Here is a 20,286-nt window from a genome sequence, read left to right as displayed (position 1 = left end):
CAAGAGGAATACCTATGTGAGAATGCTGTTCATCGACTACAGCTCAGCATTTAACCCCATAGTACCCTCCAAACTCATCATCAAGCTCCAGTAGTTTCAGCCACAGGTCAAAGAGACACAGATACAGATACAGTAAATCAAACGGGTCAGGGGGACATCCCACAAACCTTATATTTTTCCCCTTTCTTGCTGTTTATGGTTGTGGTTTCCCCTCAGTGGGTTGTGACTAGTAATTGACCATATAGCACATTGGAGTGACATTTAGAACTACTCCTTCAGATACTATTGAACATGTGGTGTTGTCCAACGTACATGTACTGCATATTAATCTGTTATACACTCCTTCTAATAAGAACTTAGCAACAACCAAATAAGACTTAATTTGTTTACTTACAGTATCTGAAATAACTGGCAACTCTTTGGGGCAGCAGGTAGCCTAGTGGTCAGAGTGTTGGGCCAGTAACTGAAAGGTTGCTGGATTGAATTCCAGAGCTGACAAGGTAAAACAATCTGTTGTTCTACCCCTGAACAAGGCACTTAACCCACTGTTCCCTGGTAGGGTGTCACTGTAAACTCAGCAAAAAAAGAAACGTCCTCCCACTGTCTCAACTTAATTTATTTTCAGCAAACTTAACATGCCTAAATATTTGTATGAACATAACAAGACTCAACAACTGAGACATAAACTGAACAAGTTCCACAGACATGTGACTAACAGAAATTGAATAATTGGTCCTGAACAAAGGGGGGGTCAAAATCAAAGGTAAGTCAGCATCTGGTGTGGCCACCATCTGCATTAAGTACTGCAGTGCATATCCTCCTCATGGACTGCACCAGATTTGCCAGTTCCTGCTGTGAGATGTTACCCCACTCTTCCACCAAGGCACCTGCAAGTTCCCAGACATTTCTGGGGGGAATGGCCCTAGCCCTCACCCTCCAATCCAACAGGTCCCAGACATGCTCAATGGGATTGAGATCCGGGCTCATCGCTGGACATGGCAGAACACTGCCATTCCTGTATTGCAGGAAATCGCGCACAGAACGAGCAGTATGGCTGGTGGCATTGTAATTCTCGAGGGTCATGTCAGGATGAGCCTGCAGGAAGGGTACCATATGAGGGAGGGATTGCCTGCAATGACATCAAGCTCAGTTCGATGATGCTGTGACACACCGCCCCAGACCATGACGGACCTCCAAATCGATCCCGCTCCAGAGTACAGGCCTCGGTGTAACGCTCATTACTTTGACGATAAATGCGAATCCGACCATCACCCCTGGTGAGACACAACCACGACTCATCAGTGAAGAGCACTTTTTGCCAGTCCTGTCTGGTCCAGCAATGGTGGGTTTGTGCATATATGCGACGTTGTTACCGGTGATGTCTGGTGAGGCCTACAGGCCTACAAGCCCTCAGTCCAGCCTCTCTCAGCCTATTGCGGACAGACTGAGCAATGATGGAGGGATTGTGCGTTGCTGGTGTAACTTGGGCAGTTGTTGTTGTCATCCTGTACCTGTCCCGCAGGTGTGATGTTCGGATGTACCGATCCTGTGCAAGTGTTGTTACATGTGCTCTGCCACTGCGAGGACAATCAGCTGTCCATCCTGTCTCCCTGTAGCGCTGTCTTAGGCGTCTCACAGTACGGACATTGCAATTTATTGCCCTGACCACATCTGCAGTCCTCATGCCTCCTTGCAGCATGCCTAAGGCATGTTCACACAGATGAGCAGGGACCCTGGGAAGATTTCCTTTGGTGTTTTTCAGAGTCAGTTGAAAGGCCTCTTTAGTGTCCTAAGTTTTCACAACTGTGACATTAGCTGTTAGTGTCTTAACGACCGTTCCACAGGTGCATGTTCATTAATTGCTTATGGACTGTTGAACAAGCATGGGAAACCCTTTATAATGAAGATCTGTGAAGATATTTGGATTTTTACAAATTATCTTTGAAAGACAGGGTCCTGAAAAGGGGACATTTCTTTTTTTGCTGAGTGTAAATAAGAATGTGTTCTTAAAACCTCTTAAAGAGACTGCGAATTTTCTCAGCTTTTTGTTAAAAATTGCGCAAAATTTCAACGTCCTGCTACTCATGCCAGGAATATAGTATATGCATATGATTAGTATGTGTGGATAGAAAACACTCTGAAGTTTATAAAAGTGGTTAAATCATGTCTGTGACTATAACAGAATGTGTGTAGGAGGCAAAATCCCAAGGAAAACTGTTCACAAAAAACACAAAAAAAATATCCCTCCGCCAGTCTCTGTATTGTCTATGGCAAGGGAAAATAGATAGCGTCCAGGTTACAGTTCCTACAGCTTCCACACGATGTCGCCAGTACTGGCAATTGGGTTGAAGTTTATCCTTGGTTAAATGAGAAATAGGCACTTCCTGTCGTCGAGTACACCGGAGGAAGTTATGAAAGGGAGAATATGGACCATGATTTCAAGACTCACTGCTATTGAATACAGATCGCCCCGTGATCAATTTGATCGATTATTAACGTTTACTAATACCTAAAGTTGGATTACAAAAGTAGTTTGAAGTGTTTTGTCAAAGTTTATAGGCAACTTTTTTAATTTTAAAAAATGACGTTGCGTTTTGGAACGGTGCTTTTTCATGGATCAGACGGGTTTCATAAATGGACATTTTGGGTATACATGAATGGATTTAATCTAAAAAAAGACCCAATTGTGATGTTTATGGGACATATAGGAGTGCCAACAAAGAAGCTCGTCAAAGGTAATGAATGTTTTATATTTTATTTCTGCGTTTTGTGTAGCGCTGGCTAAGCTGAGTTGTATCGAGTACTATTAGTTGTCACTATGAAATTTCCGCTGATGTTGATCACTGTACAGGGACAGCAGCCATAAAAGGCTGACTTGCCTAGTCAAAGAAAGGTAAACATTTTTAAAAGTTTGATCAACACGCATAGCTATTGAAAAGCTAACCCAATAAATTGAACTCATAGACACCAATCGTACAGAGCAAGGATATTTTTGTATATTGCTGCCTTTTTGGTAAAAGAGATGTGTCATCTCAACGGCATCACGTCTATGAATAAAGGATTAAATGGATAAAAAATATTTATTTGAGATTCTGTTAAATGAAGAGTTACATGAGGTTGATGAGACAGTGTTATATCAGTACATCTGGTGTGTTTTGCAGGCCCTGAATGGAGAAAGCACTAAAACTTAATTATATTTGCATAATTCCGTTTTTCCAATCGATTCAATGAGCTTTGATAGTGCAATAATAAATAAACAAACAAACACTCCGCTATGGTGACAACCTGTATAATGAGTCTCAACATAGATATGGACAAAAATGCAAACACTAACTACATTAGCATTTTGTCTCCCTTTCAAAATCGTTAATATGCTCTTTCCCCTGAATCTGTCACACATCCAACCTTTTAGTTGCATTCTGTAATACTCAATGTCAAACGTGATGTACCGTATAACTGCATCTTTGTGCTTCAGAGGCAGATGTGTATTCACTTTACTAATGTATGTAAAACATATCCAAACTCATGCGAGAGAGAAAGAAGTAATAGAGAAAGAGTGGACATGTGCCCGTGTATATTCAACGAGGAAGTTCCACTGTTAAAGGGCAATTCCCAGTTGTGGAAAAAGTACTCATTTGTCATACTTGAGTAAAAGTAAAGATAGAAAATGACTCAAGTACCAGTACGGTACTACTTGGGTAAAAGTCTAAAAGTATTTGGTTGTAAATATACATAAGTATCAAAAGCAAAAGTATAGTATTCCTTATATTAAACAAATCAGACGGCACAATTGTCTTGTTTTTTAAATTGATGGACAGTCAGGTGCACACTTCAACACTCAGACACCATTTACAAATTATGCGTTTGTGTTTAGTGAGTCCGCCAGATCAGAGGCAGTAGGGATGACCAGGGATGTTCTCTTGATATGTGTGTGAATTGGAGCATTTTCCTGTCCTGCTAAGCATTCAAAATGTAACGAGTACTTTTGGGTGTCAGGGGAAATATATGGAGTAAAAAGTACATCATTTTCTTTAGGAGTGTATTGAAGTAAAAATAAAAGTTGTCAAAAATATGAATACTGAAGTACAGATACTCAAAAAACGACTTAAGTAGTACTTTAAAGTACTTTTACATAAGTACTTAACACAACTGTCAATTCTAACACTTTTCAACATCATTTTACATTTCAAATTTTTGTAATTTAGCAGACACTCTTATCCTGAACGACTTGAGAGCATACATTTTCATATATTTTCATTTCATTATCTCCAGCACGATACCAGTGTCTACATATGTGAAAACTGTTCTACTCAATGAAATCCTCAAACATAGATTTTCGTGCACTGTGAAATTTGCAGTGACGTGGGGAGAAAGAAAATGCCCTCCCTCTGGCTAAAAACTGATTGCAGTTTTTGAAAATCACTGTTTTTCTTCATCCTACCCAGTGATTTCATAGAAATGTGCTGTTTTCACATACGTACACACTAGTGATGTGGGGATGCCTTGTGAGGATGCCTTGTGAGGATCAGGCGACAATTGGCTAATCTGCCTTAGCCTTCCATTCTGCTAGCTAACATTCAATCGCTGGAAAATAAATGGGACGAACTGAAAGTACGTACAGTGGGGGAAAAAAGTATTTAGTCAGCCACCAATTGTGCAAGTTCTCCCACTTAAAAATGTGAGAGAGCCCTGTAATTTTCATCATAGGTACACTTCAACTATGACAGACAAAATGAGAAAAAAAATCCAGAAAATCATATTGCAGGATTTTTAATGAATTTATTTGCAGATTATGGTGGGAAATAAGTATTTGATCAATAACAAACGTTTATCTCAATACTTTGTTATATACCCTTTGTTGGCAATGACAGAGGTCAAACGTTTTCTGTAAGCCTTCACAAGATTTTCACACACTGTTGCTGGTATTCTGGCCCATTCCCCCATGCAGATCTCCTCTAGAGCAGTGATGTTTTGGGGCTGTTGCTGGGCAACACAGACTTTCAACTCCCTCCAAAGATTTTCTATGGGGTTGAGATCTGGAGACTGGCTAGGCCACTCCAAGACCTTGAAATGCTTCTTACGAAGCCACTCCTTTGTTGCCTGGGCAGTGTGTTTGGGATCATTGTCATGCTGAAAAACCCAGCCACGTTTCATCTTCAATGCCCTTGCTGATGGAAGGAGGTTTTCACTCAAAATCTCACGATACATGGCCCCATTCATTCTTTCCTTTACACGGATCAGTCGTCCTGGTCCCTTTGCAGAAAAACAGCCCCAAAGCATGATGTTTCCACCCCCATGCTTCACAGTAGGTATGGTGTTCTTTGGATGCAACTTAGCATTCTTTGTCCTCCAAACACGACAAGTTGAGTTTTTACCAAAAAGTTATATTTTAGTTTCATCTGACCATATGACATTCTCCCAATCTTCTTCTGGATCATCCAAATGCTCTCTAGCAAACTTCAGACGGGCCTGGGCATGTACTGGCTTAAGCAGGGGGACACGTCAGGATTTGCGTCCCTGGCAGCAGTATGTTACTGATGGTAGGCTTTGTTACTTTGGTCCCAGCTCTCTGCAGGTCATTCACTAGGTCCCCCCGTGTGGTTCTGGGATTTTTGCTCACCGTTCTTGTGATCATTTTGACCCCACGGGGTGAGATCTTGCGTGGAGCTCCAGATCGAGGGAGATTATCAGTGGTCTTGTATGTCTTCCATTTCCTAATAATTGCTCCCACAGTTGACTTCTTCAAACCAAGCTGCTTACCTATTGCAGATTCAGTCTTCCCAGCCTGGTGCAGGTCTAAAATTTTGTTTCTGGTGTCCTTTGACAACTCTTTGGTCTTAGCCATAGTGGAGTTAGGAGTGTGACTGTTTGAGGTTGTGGACAGGTGTCTTTTATACTGATAACAAGTTCAAACAGGTGCCATTAATACAGGTAACGAGTGGTGGGACAGAGGAGCCTCTTAAAGAAGAAGTTACAGGTCTGTGAGAGCCAGAAATCTTGCTTGTTTGTAGGTGACCAAATACTTATTTTCCACCATAATTTGCAAATAAATTCATTAAAAATCCTACAATGTGATTTTTTTTTTCATTTTGTCTGTCATAGTTGAAGTGTACCTATGATGAAAATTACAGGCCTCTCTCGTCTTTTTAAATGGGAGAACTTGCACAATTGGTGGCTGACTAAATACTTATTTGCCCCACTGTATATCCTACCAACGGGACATTAAAAACTGTAATATCATATGTTTCACTGAGTCATGGCTGAACGATGACATTAAGAACAAAGAGCTGGCGTGTTTACACTCTATTGGCAAGACAGAATAGCAGCCTCTGGTGAGACACGGGGCGGGGGCCTATGCATATTTGTAAAAAATAGCTGGTGCACAATATCTAAGGAAGTCTCAGGGTTTTGCCTGCCTGAGCTAGAGTCTCTCATGATAAGCTGTAGACCACACCATCTACCTAGATTGTTTTCATCTGTATTTTTCATAGTTGTCTACATACCATCACAGACTGAGGTTGGCACTAAAAACGCACTCAATTAGCTCTATTCCACCATAAGCAAACAGGGAAATGCTCATCCAGAGCATTAAAGTTGCGGACGGCGACTTTAATACAGGGGAACTATATCAGTTTTACCTAATTTCTATCAGAGTGTTAAATGTGCAACCATATTCCAGCACTTACTGATAAAGCCAGTGACTGATGTGGTGTACTCCTGAATGCCATCGGAAGAATCCTGGAACATATTCCAGTCTGTGCTAGCAAAACAGTCCTGTAGTTTAGCATCTGCTTCATCTGACCACTTTTTTATAGATCGAGTCCACATCAACAACAAACTAGAATGGCCAAACACACCAAGACAGTCATCAAGAGGGCATGACAAACACATTCCCCCTCAGGAGACTGAAAAGATTTGGCGTGGGTCCTCAGATCCTCAAAAGGTTTTACAGCTCCCCCATCGAGAGCATCCTGACGGGTTGCATCACTGCCTGGTATTGCAACTATTTGGCCTCCGACCACAAGAAACTGCAGAGGGTAGTGCGTATGACCAAGTACATCATTGGGGCCAAGCTTCCTGCCATCCAGGACCTCTATACCAGGCAGTGTCAGAGGAAGGCCCTAAAAATTGTCAAAGACTCCAGCCACCCTAGTCATAGACTGTTCTCTCTGCTACCACACAGCAAGCGGTACCAGAGCGCCAAGTCTAAGTCCAAGAGGCTTCTAAACAGCTTCTACCCCCAAACCATAAAATTCCTGAACAGCTAATCAAATGGCTACCCAGACTATTTGCACTGCCCCCCCCCCCCCTCATGCTGCTGTTATTCTCTGTTATTATCTATGCATAGCCACTTTAATAACTCTATCTTCATGTACATAATTACCTCACATTGACTCTGTACCAGTACCCCATGTATACAGCCAAACAATTGTTATCTACTGCTGCTCTTTAGCGATTTGTAATTCCTGTCTCTTACTTTTTTAGAGATTTTATTAAAACCACATTGTTGGTTAAGGGCTTGTAAGTAAGCATTTCACTGTAAGGTGAACCTGTTGTGTTCGGCGCATGTGACAAATTCAATTGGATTTGATTTGATTAGTTTGGTGCTAGAGATAATGAATATGAGGTTGAAAAGTGGTGTAATTGCCCTTCAAAAGAGAGAAGTGCTTTAATTAAAATATTCAATGAGGAAATTCCCGAAATATTACACTGCTAAAAGAGAGAAGTGATTTCATATTATACGTGGAGCTCATTCTTTACAGTTAATTATTGCAATTAAGTATCTGTTACTGAAAGATTCTTTAGTTCAAATCATTTAAACCCCAAATAGTTTGTCTCAGTTGTACTTTTTCTGTACTACACAGCAATTTGAAAGCAGAACCCCATGTGCTTATTCCCTGCCAATCCAAGACAGAAATGTTAGCCATGTTACAGCAAATATAATTTATTGGCATCAAAATGTAAATTCTTCCATAAAAGTGCAATTATTTCAAAACAAATAGTTGTATTGTAAACAGACGAGTCTACAATTCATTATGACAATAATCATGTGCAGTATGTACAGTAGCAGTATACAGGTCAGAATGATAAAACTTCAATGACAAGTCCACATTGACATCATAGGAACCAATGGATTCGTATGAGTACAAAGGAATTACTAAGTGTATTGAGAGTGTTGACCGAGAGGGCCTTTGATGTTGGAGTATAGCATTACCCACGCTGTGCCTTCCCCTGTGTTCTTACATAACTCTATGATTGGTTTGGAAGTAGATAAACTGGAATGTTTGGTTTGGGAGTAGATATGGCACTAAATCATGTACAGTACATTTGACATTAAATAAACAATTCTTAAGCATACAGACACTTCTGTTTTTGCTGCAAAATACATAATGACTCAAATATAGGTGGATTCACAAATAACAAAAATGCTTGGAACCACAATAAACCATACAGATTAATAAATGTATCTTACTGTAAATCAAGCCTGCTTTCTCACACATTGTACATTCATTTAATAATTTAAACATACAAATATAGTAGGTAGTTGTTGTGTAATTGTTAGATGATTTGTTAATATTGCTGCACGGTCGGAACTAGCAGTACAAGTATCTTACTGTAAATCAAGCCTACTTTCTCATATTGTACATTAGTTGAATCATTTAAAATATAGTAATATGTTATTGAAATAGGTTTGAGGTACAAGCATCACTGTAGAAAATGTCCCAAATAATAAATACGGCTTTATTATTAAAGCTAAATGGGTAGTGTGGTGTTTAAAAACTTCCCATGCATGGTTGGGACTACAGTATGTTGTCCTCAAGCCAAAATACAGGTTGTTTTATGATAGATGTGTGTGGTACTGCACCTTGTCACCGACATAACCATTGTTGGTTTCGTTCATGTCAACTTTTAATACGAAAAATATTATATTTTATTCCCCATCTTGTTATTGGTGTTTTAATAATCAAATAGCCATAGGGAAATTATTGATCCAAATAATTATTGAATGCACGCACACACTGTACACCCAGACAAACAAATCAACAGTGAGAGAGCCATCTATTGCTAATAAACAAAGCAAACAGTATTTATCATGTACACATACTGCACACAGGGCTATTTCATTTCCTTGTTGTGATATCTAACAGTACATAAGGTATCATGTACACCATACATGCAAATGACCAGGGATAAGGTACCCATGTCACCCTGAGAAATGGTGTTCCTCTGTGTTGCTGTTCTAATAAATCATGGGATGCATGCTAATGATTTTCACTATTTGTCATATAGTACAGTTACTTCAACACTACTGTATGTATGAGAACTGAAAAGAGCAGTTAGAGAGACTATATTTAATGGCACATTGTCTATGTAGCTGTATTATTTATGTATATCAATATATTCACTATCCATCACGATCTGATGAGCTATTACGACATTATCATTACTCTTAGTTGAGTATGCATTTTAAAACAGATTAACACCCAATGTAATGATAATAGCTAAGGGGTCAACTGACATTTTTGTTTGTCCAGGGATCTGTAAGGCCTGATAAGGGATACATTATTAGAAAAACTTTGGTTGGCACATTGACAGAGAAGGTTGTGGGGCTTCACTGACCATGTCTGAACAGGCCTAGTCACCCTGACTGACCCCAACTGGTCCAGATGATTGACAGGGAGGGGTGGTCAGTTCCTTCGGACGTCTGAGAAACGGTGGATGCAGCATCAGGGGCAGGCTTATGGGCAGGTTTTTTCACCTGGGTGTACTGGGATTGGTGGGCCTGGTAGGTGGGTTAGGTCGGCTGACCGGGCCTGTTGTTGACTCTGACCTGAGCGTACTCTGTGGAGGAAATACCCAGGTTCCCCAGCTGAACTGACCCACCATCCCTCTTCTGGAATTGCGTGATGTCTGCATAGTTCAGCTCCTATGAGGAGAGAGGAGAGACATGTCTTAGTTCAGTCCTGACCATGACCTGACAAGGACAAACTCAGGGCCCTTTTTATACTGCATCACATCTAGAGCTATAAGCACCAGAGCAGTGGATAATTACAAACACAGAGTTAGTTCAGTCAACTTTTTTTGGTTATTTCTCGTACAACTTCTTGAGGGCAGGGAACTTGTTACATCCCCTCAAACTGTGTGGTCGTTACTAGCCTTGTATGCCAGGAGTGAAGGTGTGTCGCACAGCTAGTGAACCAGTTACCAGACTAGGCCATTATGAGCAGGTTGTCATGTTTCTATTATTATCTTGAAAGAGGTCAGTGTTGTTGATTACGAAGATAGTTCCTCATATCTTTTATATTTCTTTCGGTTGAGTTTTAGAAGAGATTAAATTGCAGCCAAATGACCACATTAGCGCTCATGGCACTTGACAGAAATACATTTGTCGTCGCTGAGTAGCCAAGGCAACAGTCTGTTGTAAATACTTGACAAGAAAAGTTGTGTGTGCAAGCTCAATATAATATTCTCTTCCTGGAGCAAATTCCCTCAGCCTTACAGTAAAAAGGCAATGCATACTACCCCTGCCTGAAAGTGTGATTATCTCTATGATGTGCGGATATATACACGTGGTTAAATGTCAGACTGTGGCTTAGCAGGAACAATGCCAGGAGATATACTGTAGCTGACCAGGAGCTTGGCTCTGGTGCCATTTAAGCTATTACTGTATATTATCTTATAGTTATTTTATAACTATTATACTGACCCATCTTCTTCTACATTGTGTGAAGAGATATTTATATGTGATGATCATTATAGTCTTATACAACTATAGAATCTACTATTCTGATCAGGATATCTGATAGCCAGACAAGATATGATATCGTACATGTCGCCCAGAGTGCAGCTCTTTTTACACAAAATGGCAATATCAAAGGAACAAAAGCAGGTCAGTTAATTATCTGTGCACCTGAATGATGTCAATACTGTAAATAAAGGAAATAAACTCTAAAGAAACATCCTCTCACTGTCAACTGCATTTATTTTCCACAGACATGTGACTAACAGAAATTGAATAATTGGTCCTGAACAAAGGGGGGGTCAAAATCAAAAGTCAGTCAGTATCAGGTGTGGCCACCAGCTGCATTAACTACTGCAGTGCATCTCCTCCTCAATGCCAGTTTTTGCTGTGAGATGTTACCTCACTCTTCCACCAGATCACCTGCAAGTTCCCGGACATTTCTGGGGAATGGCCCTAGCCCTCACCCTCCGATCTAACAGATCCCAGACATGCCTAATGGGATTGAGATCCGGGCTCTTCGCTGGCCATGGCCTTGCAGGAAATCATGCACAGAACGAGCAGTATGGCTGGGGGCATTCTCATGCTGGAGGGCCATGTCAGGATGAGCCTGCAGGAAGGGTACCACATGAGGGAGGAGGATGTCTTCCCTGTAACGGACAGTGTTGAGATAGCCTGCAATGACAAGAAGCTCAGTCCGATGATGCTGTGACACACTGCACTAGACCATGACGGACCCTCCACCTCCAAATCGATCCCGCTCCAGAGTACAGGCCTCGGTGTAACGCTCATTACATCGAAGATAAACGCGAATCCGACAATCACCCCTGGTGAGACAAAACCGTGACTCGTCAGTGAAGAGCAGTTTTTGCCAGTCCTGTCTGGTCCAGCGACAGTGGGTTTGTGGCCATAGACGACGTTGTTTCCAGTGATGTCTGGTGAGGACATGCCTTACAACAGGCCTACAAGCCCTCAGTCTAGCCTCTCTCAGCCAATTCTGACAGTCTGAGCACTGATGGAGGGATTGTGCTTTCCTGGTGTAACTCAGGCAGTTGTTGCCATCCTGTACCTGTCCCGCAGGTGTGATGTTCGGATGTACCAATCCTGTGTAGGTGTTGTTACACGTGGTCTGCCACTGCGAGGACGATCAGCTGTCCATCCTGTCTCCCTGTAGCGCTGTCTTAGGCGTCTCACAGTACAGACATTGAAATGTATTGCCCTGGCCACATCTGCAGTCCTCATGCCTCCTTGCAGCATGCCTAAGGCATGTTCACGCAGATGAGCAGGGACCCTGGGCATCTTTCTTTTTGTGTTTTTCAGAGTCAGTTGAAAGGCCTCTTTAGTGTCCTAAGTTTTCATAACTGTGACCTTAATTGCCTACTGTCGGTACGCTGTTAGTGTCTTAACGACTGTTCCACAGGTGCATGTTCATTAATTGATTATGGTTCGTTGAACAAGCATGGGAAACCGTGTTTAAACCCTTTACAATGAAGATGTGTGAAGTTATTTGGATTTTCACAAATGTTTTTATCACAAAAGAGTTTCTTATACATTGACATGACATTCATGTGAGTTAAACAAATACCCTATCAAAGCTATGAAAACAGAAAACAATGACAGTTAAATGCATGACATGACAGGGCACAGTACCTGGTTTCCTCCTTTCCCCCCTCCATTAGTAGAGCTTTCACCTGCTGGGATGACACACAAATAGCACTTAGAAATGGGATTGCACTTTACAGTAGAGTAGGTTTCACAATCATGAAGCACTAATCAACATTGACTGCTAATACTCACACCTTCAATCAAAGCATTGCCTTAGATTACAGGCATGATGGTTAGTTTTTTTTTTTTGTGTCTGTAGAAGATTATGATAATCAGGAGCAGAGAGATAGGTTTCTTTTCCCAAACAGGAAGGAGGAAGTTAAGTAGGGAACTAGAGAGATGGAGATCAGTTGACTATTAGACAGTAGTATTAGACAAAGTAGAAATATATGTAGACCAAAAGTTCTTCGAGTTGCCATTTCTGGAAACAGAAATGTTTGATTAATTTACAAAATGGATACCTGTGTTAGCATAGCAAGCATAGCAAGCACACACACACAACTTATGCTTACTGTTGCCAACTGTCCTTCCACCGGAAGTTATTTTCTTGAAGTAGCTAATTGAAAATAAGTAGCAGTCAGTATCTTTGGGAAATTACTATTGTTATGTTCAGGTACACGTGTAATTTAGATAATGCAAATGAATGACATTGAACCACCAACAAATCATTTGTTCATAACCTTGACAACTCCAGCCCTGACATCCAACTACAGGAAGGATGAATAATATCCTGTTATGAGAATATAACTTTCACCTTTACTGTAAATCATACTCCACCTCTCTTCTATTCACAGGCCGGAGCAATTCTTAGGTTGTTATCAGTCTATAGTTACCTTTTAGAAATTGTCAAATGCTTTCCTGCAATTGACCCTTCACAGCTCCAATGCCACATTGTTTACGTCTATTTATTTTGAACCCCTCTCATATTACATTATAACCAACTACTCCTCAATTCATATCTGATTACAGAAATGTGTGTTTGCTTACATGAAAAGCCATTCCTTGCAAGAATATCCCGGAGCCAATGTATGATAAGACCAAGCCTCTATAAGCCCTGTACTATAATAAACGGTTTCGAGAGAAGTGGTCACAACCAAGGAAGTTGACAAATTAAAACTCAACTAAATAGGGAAATCTCTCTTCTGGTCCTCCAACCTTGGCACTACGTTCCAAGAGTTAAAGTCTGAGTGCAATCTGCCAGTCTCATCATGAGCAAACACCTGTTATACTTTCAGCCATGGGTCAGTGAGACACACATTAAGCAAACCTAAAGGGTCAAGGTTCAGCTAACTAGTTGGCTGTCTGACTAACTATTTCAAGCATAGAGCTTAAAAGCTAAACCAATATGAAACACCATACAGAGCAAGGATATGTGGGACAAAAAAATAGCTTAGAATAAAATGTAGCTGTTACTTACCCCTTTTTCATAGCTACCACCACACCTATCACTGTCACTGCAACCACAGCTACTGCACCCAAACTACCACCAACGATGGCACCAACATTCGGTCCACCTTGTGTTGATCCCTTCACTGCAAAGAACAGGGACAGAACCATACAGCGATGAGATTGAGCATATACAGTACACTTTGAATAAGCCATGTTGCCATCTCATCGGGTGAGGAGATCATTTCAAAGCAGCAAACTACATTAAGTTTAAAATCACATTGCTTCACCTTCCAGATTAGGTTGGTGAGTTCACATCTACTGTACATTTAGTACTTAATAAATGCATAATTGTATCAAAGTGTTTTGATACAAAATGTTGCCTTTATGTCTAAACTCAAGGAAATCTTGCACAATTGGTGGCTGACTAAATACTTTTTTGCCCCACTGTATAGGTTGTGTCATACTCACAACTAACAGTGAGATTGTAAGATGCATTCTCATTGCTGAGAAGGTTGGCGAGATGACACAGGAATATCCCAGAATCTGTTAAATTCAAAGGACTGATAGAAACGGTCTTATTATCCTCAGAGAAGATGATTCTTTCACTAGGAGACAGAGGCTGACCATCCTTCATCCAGTCTCTGTTGCTGATGGAGCCAGAAGCATCACAGGTCAAGGTGACAGAACCCCCTTCGATGATTGGAGGGTTTGGGGAAATTGTGAGTTTAGCACTAGATATTCTTTCTGTGAAAAGGAGTACAGAAATGGTTACTTGAATGAGAAAGGCTACAATAATGTAGTTTATACATTACCCTTGTTTTACTAATAGTGAACAACTCTACAAAAAGCCTGTTTTAGTCTTACATACTGTACATACAGTACCAGTCAAAAGTTTGGCCACATCTACTCATTTAAAGTTTTTTCATTATTTTGACTATTTTCTACGTTGTAAAAAGTTGAGAAATCAAAACTATGAAATAACCCATATGGAATTCACGTAGTAACCAAAAAAGTGTACTTTAAGACATTTAAGTCAGTAAATGAGGAACATTTCAAGAACTTTGAAAGTTTCTTCAAGTGCAGTTGCAAAAACCATCAAGTGCTTTGAGGAAACTGGCTCTCATGAGGACCGCCACAAGAAAGGAAGGCCCAGAGTTACCTCTGCTGCAGAGGATAAGTTCATTAGAGTTAACTGCACCTCAGATTGCAGCCAAAATAAATGCTTCAGAGTTCAAGTAACAGACACATCTCAACCTCAACTGTGTGAGTCAGGCTTTCATGGTCGAATTCCTGCAAAGAAACCACTACTAAAGGATACCAATAAGGAGAAAAGACTTGCATGGGCCAAGAAACATGAGCAAAGGACATTAGACCAGTGGAAATCTGTACTTTGGTCTGTTGAGTCCAAATCTGTGATTTTTGGTTCCAACCGCCGTGTCTTTATGAGACGCAGAGTAGGTGAACAGATTATCTCTGCATGTGTGGTTCCCACCGTGAAGCATGGAAGAGGAGGAGCGATGGTGTGGGTTGCTTTGCTGGTGACACTGTTAGAATTCAAGGCACACTTAACCAGCATGGCTACAACAGCATTCTGCAGCGAACCGCCATCCCATCTGGTTTGCGCTTAGTGGGACTATCATTGGTTTTTCTTTACAGGACAATGACCCAAAACACACCTCCAGGCTGTGTAAGGGATATTTGACCAAGGAGAGGGATGGAGTGCTGCATCAGATGACCTGGCCTCCACAATCACTCGACCTGAACCCGTTTGAGATGGGTTGCAATGAGTTGGACAGCAGAGTGAAGGAAAAGCAGCCTACAAGTGCTCAGCATATGTGGAAACTGCTTCAAGACTGTTGGAAAAACATTCCTCATGAAGCTGGTTGAGAGAATGCCAAGAGTGTGCAAAGCTGTCATCAAGGCAAAGGGCATACTTTGAATAATCTCAAATATAAATATTTTTTGGTTACTACATGATTCCATATGTGTTATTTCATAGTGTTGATTTCTTCACTATTATTATACAATGTAAAAAAGAGTAAAAATAAAGAAAATCCTTGAATGAGTAGGTGTTCTAAAACTTTTGACTGGTACTTATTTTATTTTATTCAACCTTTATTTAACCCGGGAAGTCAGTTATGCTTCGACTGTTTCGTGTAAGTACATGTTTCAATATAGATGGCCAATACTCTCAATGTGAATTCTATCACATCCTTTCTTTAGTGCATGGCCATCAAATTATCAGCTTTCATTCCCTCACAATGCCTGATTCACGCAATCGACAGAACACTAATTCTTGAGACAACCACAGCAAACTGAAAACCAACTAAATAAACAGTAAGCACAAAACTCACATTGATGTAACAAAGACCAAATATCAGCTGTGACTTTCCTGTACCAATGAAACCATCAAAGCCAGTCTTTGTTTTCTCCAATAACTGTCTATTCCTCTTTCCCACTTACCTAGCCATGAAACAAAATCCCTTTGGTTGTTTACAGTCATTGGAGTTCTCTGGGGTTCCCCAAAAAATGACACACAGCTCTCGCATTGACACATGCATTGGAGCACACTGGCACACAAGGCTAACTTTGCAAAGTGAGATCATGGCCAGGACTGGTGAGTTTTTGGGCACACACTAAATACCCAGCTGTTATTACAACTGGAAATATTTTTCAAAAGATGCATGGTTGAGTGTGGGAAATCTCAGAGCTATTTAAAATGTCAATTGTTGAAGTCTGAAACATTCAGTTCTGGACAGAACCGCTGACACTACCCCACAGAACTACAAACACCGGTAAATACTTTTGTGTCACAGCTACCACTTACCCAGCACAGTGATGTCAGAGGGCTCAGATGTCTGGTACCTCAGGGTTCTGGTATTATGGGCCCAGCAGCTGTACCTACCACTCTGACTGGCCTGGATGTTCTCCAGCTTGAGTACTGGTCCCTGATTGGACAGCAGTTCTCCATTCAGAGCCCACTGAAAATGGGCAGGAGGACTGGACTCAGCTGAGCAGGACAGAGTGAGGTCTGACCCTGATCCATACAGTACATCTAGAGGGGTCACCTTCAATTTTATGTTTTCTGGACCATCTGTAATAAATGGTCCATGTCAAACACCTTTGATAAAAAATAAGGATGGCCAAAAGTAATCTACAGTTCTAATACTGTAGACCACATTCATCAATGTCATGAATGTAAAAGTGGATATATCTAGATCAAGCGTCCTATCGCCAAAGGCACACCACAACTGTCTACAAATGTTTATGGTAGTGGAAGATGTTAGAATAGGATGAAGGGAAGTTGCATACTAAACAGGAATGTTTTTTTCTATACCAGAACAGGGGGAGTTATTTTCAAGATGTTTGATGTCTTGTTATTTTTCAGTTGAATTGCCACTATGGGAAGCAAACTCAAGAAATTACAAGATGAAGTACACAGGTAAACAATGTTTACACATACTGTATCTCTTTCCACATGCAGTTCACTTAGAAGAGTAAGACATGCAGGTTAGAGACTCACAGCTGATGGTGAGGGTTATACTCTCATTGTCACTGTTGATGGGGTTGGAGACAATACACCAGAACGGCCCCTGGTCATACCGAGTCACTCTGACTATGGTGAGAGTGGTGTTTCCATCATCAAGCTGAACTCCATCACTGGCTGTGAACTCTGAGCTGCCATTCAGCCAGCGGTAAGAGAGGGAGGAGCCAGAGGAGGAGCAGGACAGACTGACAGAGCTGTTGAACTCCACTAAGTCTATGTTGTTGGCAGTTATTGTCATCTTGGAGACTGGCGCTGTGGGTTAAAAACACAATAACAACTTCCTATTGGCTTAGAAAACAATCTGATCCAAAGCCATAGAGTGTTTGGCCAGATTTTTTACCGATTGTTCATTTAAATGGAGCACTTGGATCTGTTCCATCCAGAAGAGCTCAACAGTATTAACCAATTGTAACTTGAACCAGCAAATTGCCAGAAACTGTTTTAGACATAAAACAGCAATAATGCACCTACAATAACTTGCTCACAAGCTAAAAATCACAAATCACAAACTGATTCCCAAGATAGCCTGACTATGCCTTTTGGGTAGTGGCGGTTTGATGCAGGAGCACCCCCTGCTAAAAGCACAGCATTAGTCAAGCACTGCATTTCATGGTTTTGAGAAAGAACATAATTACTGTATAATATGATCATTATGACATTACGATTGCAATGTGCGACCTGGAACGCATGAACAGTGTGTTTGCCAGGGATTATTTTATAAAATGAGTTGGATTGGAGAGTTTCTAAGGTGCTTTAGACACGTTTCCAGAATTAAATGGGGCCCTAAGGTTATACTTAAACACAAAACTATCAAATACCTAAGTAGGTAGAATACATATCCAAAATATGTCTGGAGTATGTAAATGGAGAAATCATATAAAGCTGTAGTTTGAGTGGAATGCAACCAAATACAGGTGAGTGGAAATCTCTGGATTTCCTTGGAAGACTTGCTTCTTCTGGAATTGAACAATTATATATTTACTGAAAAAAAGTACATAGGGAGGAAAAATGTACTGTATTTCAAAATCATTCCTAAAGGATGGTGTGTCAGTATTATGGTACAGTACAGGTGACACATTTTGGAAAATCCAGCCTTCCTTGTAAAGATAATACAAGGCTTACTGTAATTAGAATTCAAGGTATAGTGTGTGGAGTGTACCGCTGATGTAAAACCAAATTGTTATTGTCAGAGAATGACTGCAGCAACACAAAGTACTCACCATACACCCTCAATGTAGTAGTCCCTTCGTCTGGTTTTCCAATTGTTGATATAGAGACTGCATATTCTCCCGTGTCACTCAGGACTAGATTCCTGAGTTCCAGAGATCCAGTAGTAAAGTTCAAAGTGATTCTTCCTACATATCCAGTACCTATAGCGTCAGCCGTGCCGCCACCACTGGTTATTACATTAGTACCATTAGCTGTCCAGACTACTGTCCTAAATGCTGCGTTTGGTGGATTAACGATTGTGAATGTCACATTGTGTGTAACCTCCCCGACCATGGATTCTGCTGGTAACAAACCTTTTCCATAACACAACCCTGGAGAGACAAGCATAGGTTTGAGTAACAATTATTTCCTGAATTATCCACTATTTCAACTCTATGGCATACCAACTCAAGTAGTAGTCCATGCGTTTGTATTGTTTTGTAGGTTGATAACACAATTACACTATACATATCTTAAATTCCAACATTCAGTATGTAAATGTAAATACAAACTACTAATTAAAATATTTTAAATGAATGTAAGCAGCACATTACTCAATAATGTGTATACATTTCACAGTACAAATGTGCCATCTACAAAAATCAATAAATTATATTGGTCTTACCTACAACATGAAAACATAGTGAAAGGTACAAGTTAAAGGGTCGAGAATCCATTCGAACCACTAGACAGATGCATGTATAGTAGCTACTGTGTACGCTTTAGTTTGGTGAACACACCCAGTTGAAAAACTCTTCTTTTTGCCCTGGAAGCCACCTCCCAGACAATCCAGCCTCAGGCTGCACAATCAAACTCCACCCTCTTGCTCCTACCAATCAAATTAAACCTACTCCAGAAAGGTAATTGCAGCTGCTCGGTTCAGCACATACAGAGTGTACAAAACGTTAGGAGCACCTTCATAATATTGAGTTGCAATTCATCGGGGCTGTACACAGAGGGACACTTGACTGGCGAGAAAATTAAATGTTTGTGAATTGCCCCATATCTACTAGATTTAATCAACCTAGCAACACATACAGTATAATAGGCGAGATAAGGAGAGAGAAGATGCCCACTACAGGTTCACAATGGTGGATATAGGTGCATACGGCCAAGAGAGCTATGACAGAGTGTTTCAAAATAGTTATTTTGGGTCGAAACTGCTGAAAAAGGCCCTTTATTTGTCAATACCTGCTGTCCTGACAGGTACCACAACAGCAAGTCCTCATGTTTTAATGGGAGATGCAGCTTTCCCTCTACATGATAGCCTCATGCGCCCTTATCCAGGTAGACTATATACACAAAAGTATGTGGACACCATTCAAATGAATGATTTTGCTATTTCAGCCACACCCATAGCTGACAAGTGTATAAAATCGAGCACACCGCCATGCAATCTCCATAGACAAACATAGAGAGGCCTTACTGAAAAGCTCAGTGACTTTCAACGTGGCACTGTCATAGGATGCCACCTTTCCAACAAGTAAATCCGTCAAATTTTTGCCCTGCTTGAGCTGCCCTGGACAACTGTAAGTCCTGCTATTGTGAAGCTGAACCGTGTAGGAGCAACAAATGCATAGTACCAACTGTAAACTTTGGTGGAGGAGGAATAATGGTCTGGGGCTGTTTTTCATTGTTTGGGCTATGCTAGGTCCAGTGAAGGGAAATATTAAGCAAATGCATACAATGGCATTCGAGATAATTCTGTGCTTCCAACTTTGTGTCAACAGCTTGGGGAAGGCCCTTTCCTGTTTCAGCATGACAATGCCCCCGTGCACAAAGCGAGGTCAATACT

At 40.9% G+C, this 20,286-nt stretch overlaps 1 protein-coding gene across 6 annotated transcripts; it reads right to left on the bottom strand.

Annotated features, from left to right (window-relative positions):
- Positions 1–7,929: 7,929 nt before the first annotated feature.
- LOC110537588 (cell adhesion molecule CEACAM1) lies at positions 7,930–19,388 on the bottom strand. 6 transcript variants are annotated; one of them, XM_021623739.3, is made up of 9 exons: positions 19,117–19,388; positions 18,503–18,823; positions 17,259–17,534; positions 16,563–16,829; positions 14,204–14,479; positions 13,764–13,878; positions 12,859–12,902; positions 12,392–12,435; positions 7,930–9,928 (listed from the first exon to the last, which is right to left on the bottom strand). In XM_021623739.3, exons 1-9 carry the CDS (start codon positions 19,166–19,168, stop codon positions 9,797–9,799), a joined length of 1,527 nt encoding a protein of 508 aa, XP_021479414.3. In that variant the 5' UTR covers positions 19,169–19,388; the 3' UTR covers positions 7,930–9,796. The 6 variants fall into 6 exon arrangements, with proteins under 6 accessions (XP_021479414.3, XP_021479415.3, XP_036797604.2 ...); XM_021623740.3 differs by having other exon boundaries at positions 12,392–12,432; positions 19,117–19,261; XM_036941709.2 differs by having other exon boundaries at positions 16,641–16,829; positions 19,117–19,261.
- Positions 19,389–20,286: the final 898 nt, after the last annotated feature.

The sequence above is a fragment of the Oncorhynchus mykiss genome, chromosome 2, assembly GCF_057628025.1.
Source record: "Oncorhynchus mykiss isolate SJ-2025 chromosome 2, ASM5762802v1, whole genome shotgun sequence".
Lineage (NCBI taxonomy): Eukaryota > Metazoa > Chordata > Actinopteri > Salmoniformes > Salmonidae > Oncorhynchus > Oncorhynchus mykiss.
The sequence above is the reverse complement of the archived record's forward strand: the minus strand, read 5'-3'. Positions and strand labels throughout refer to the sequence as shown.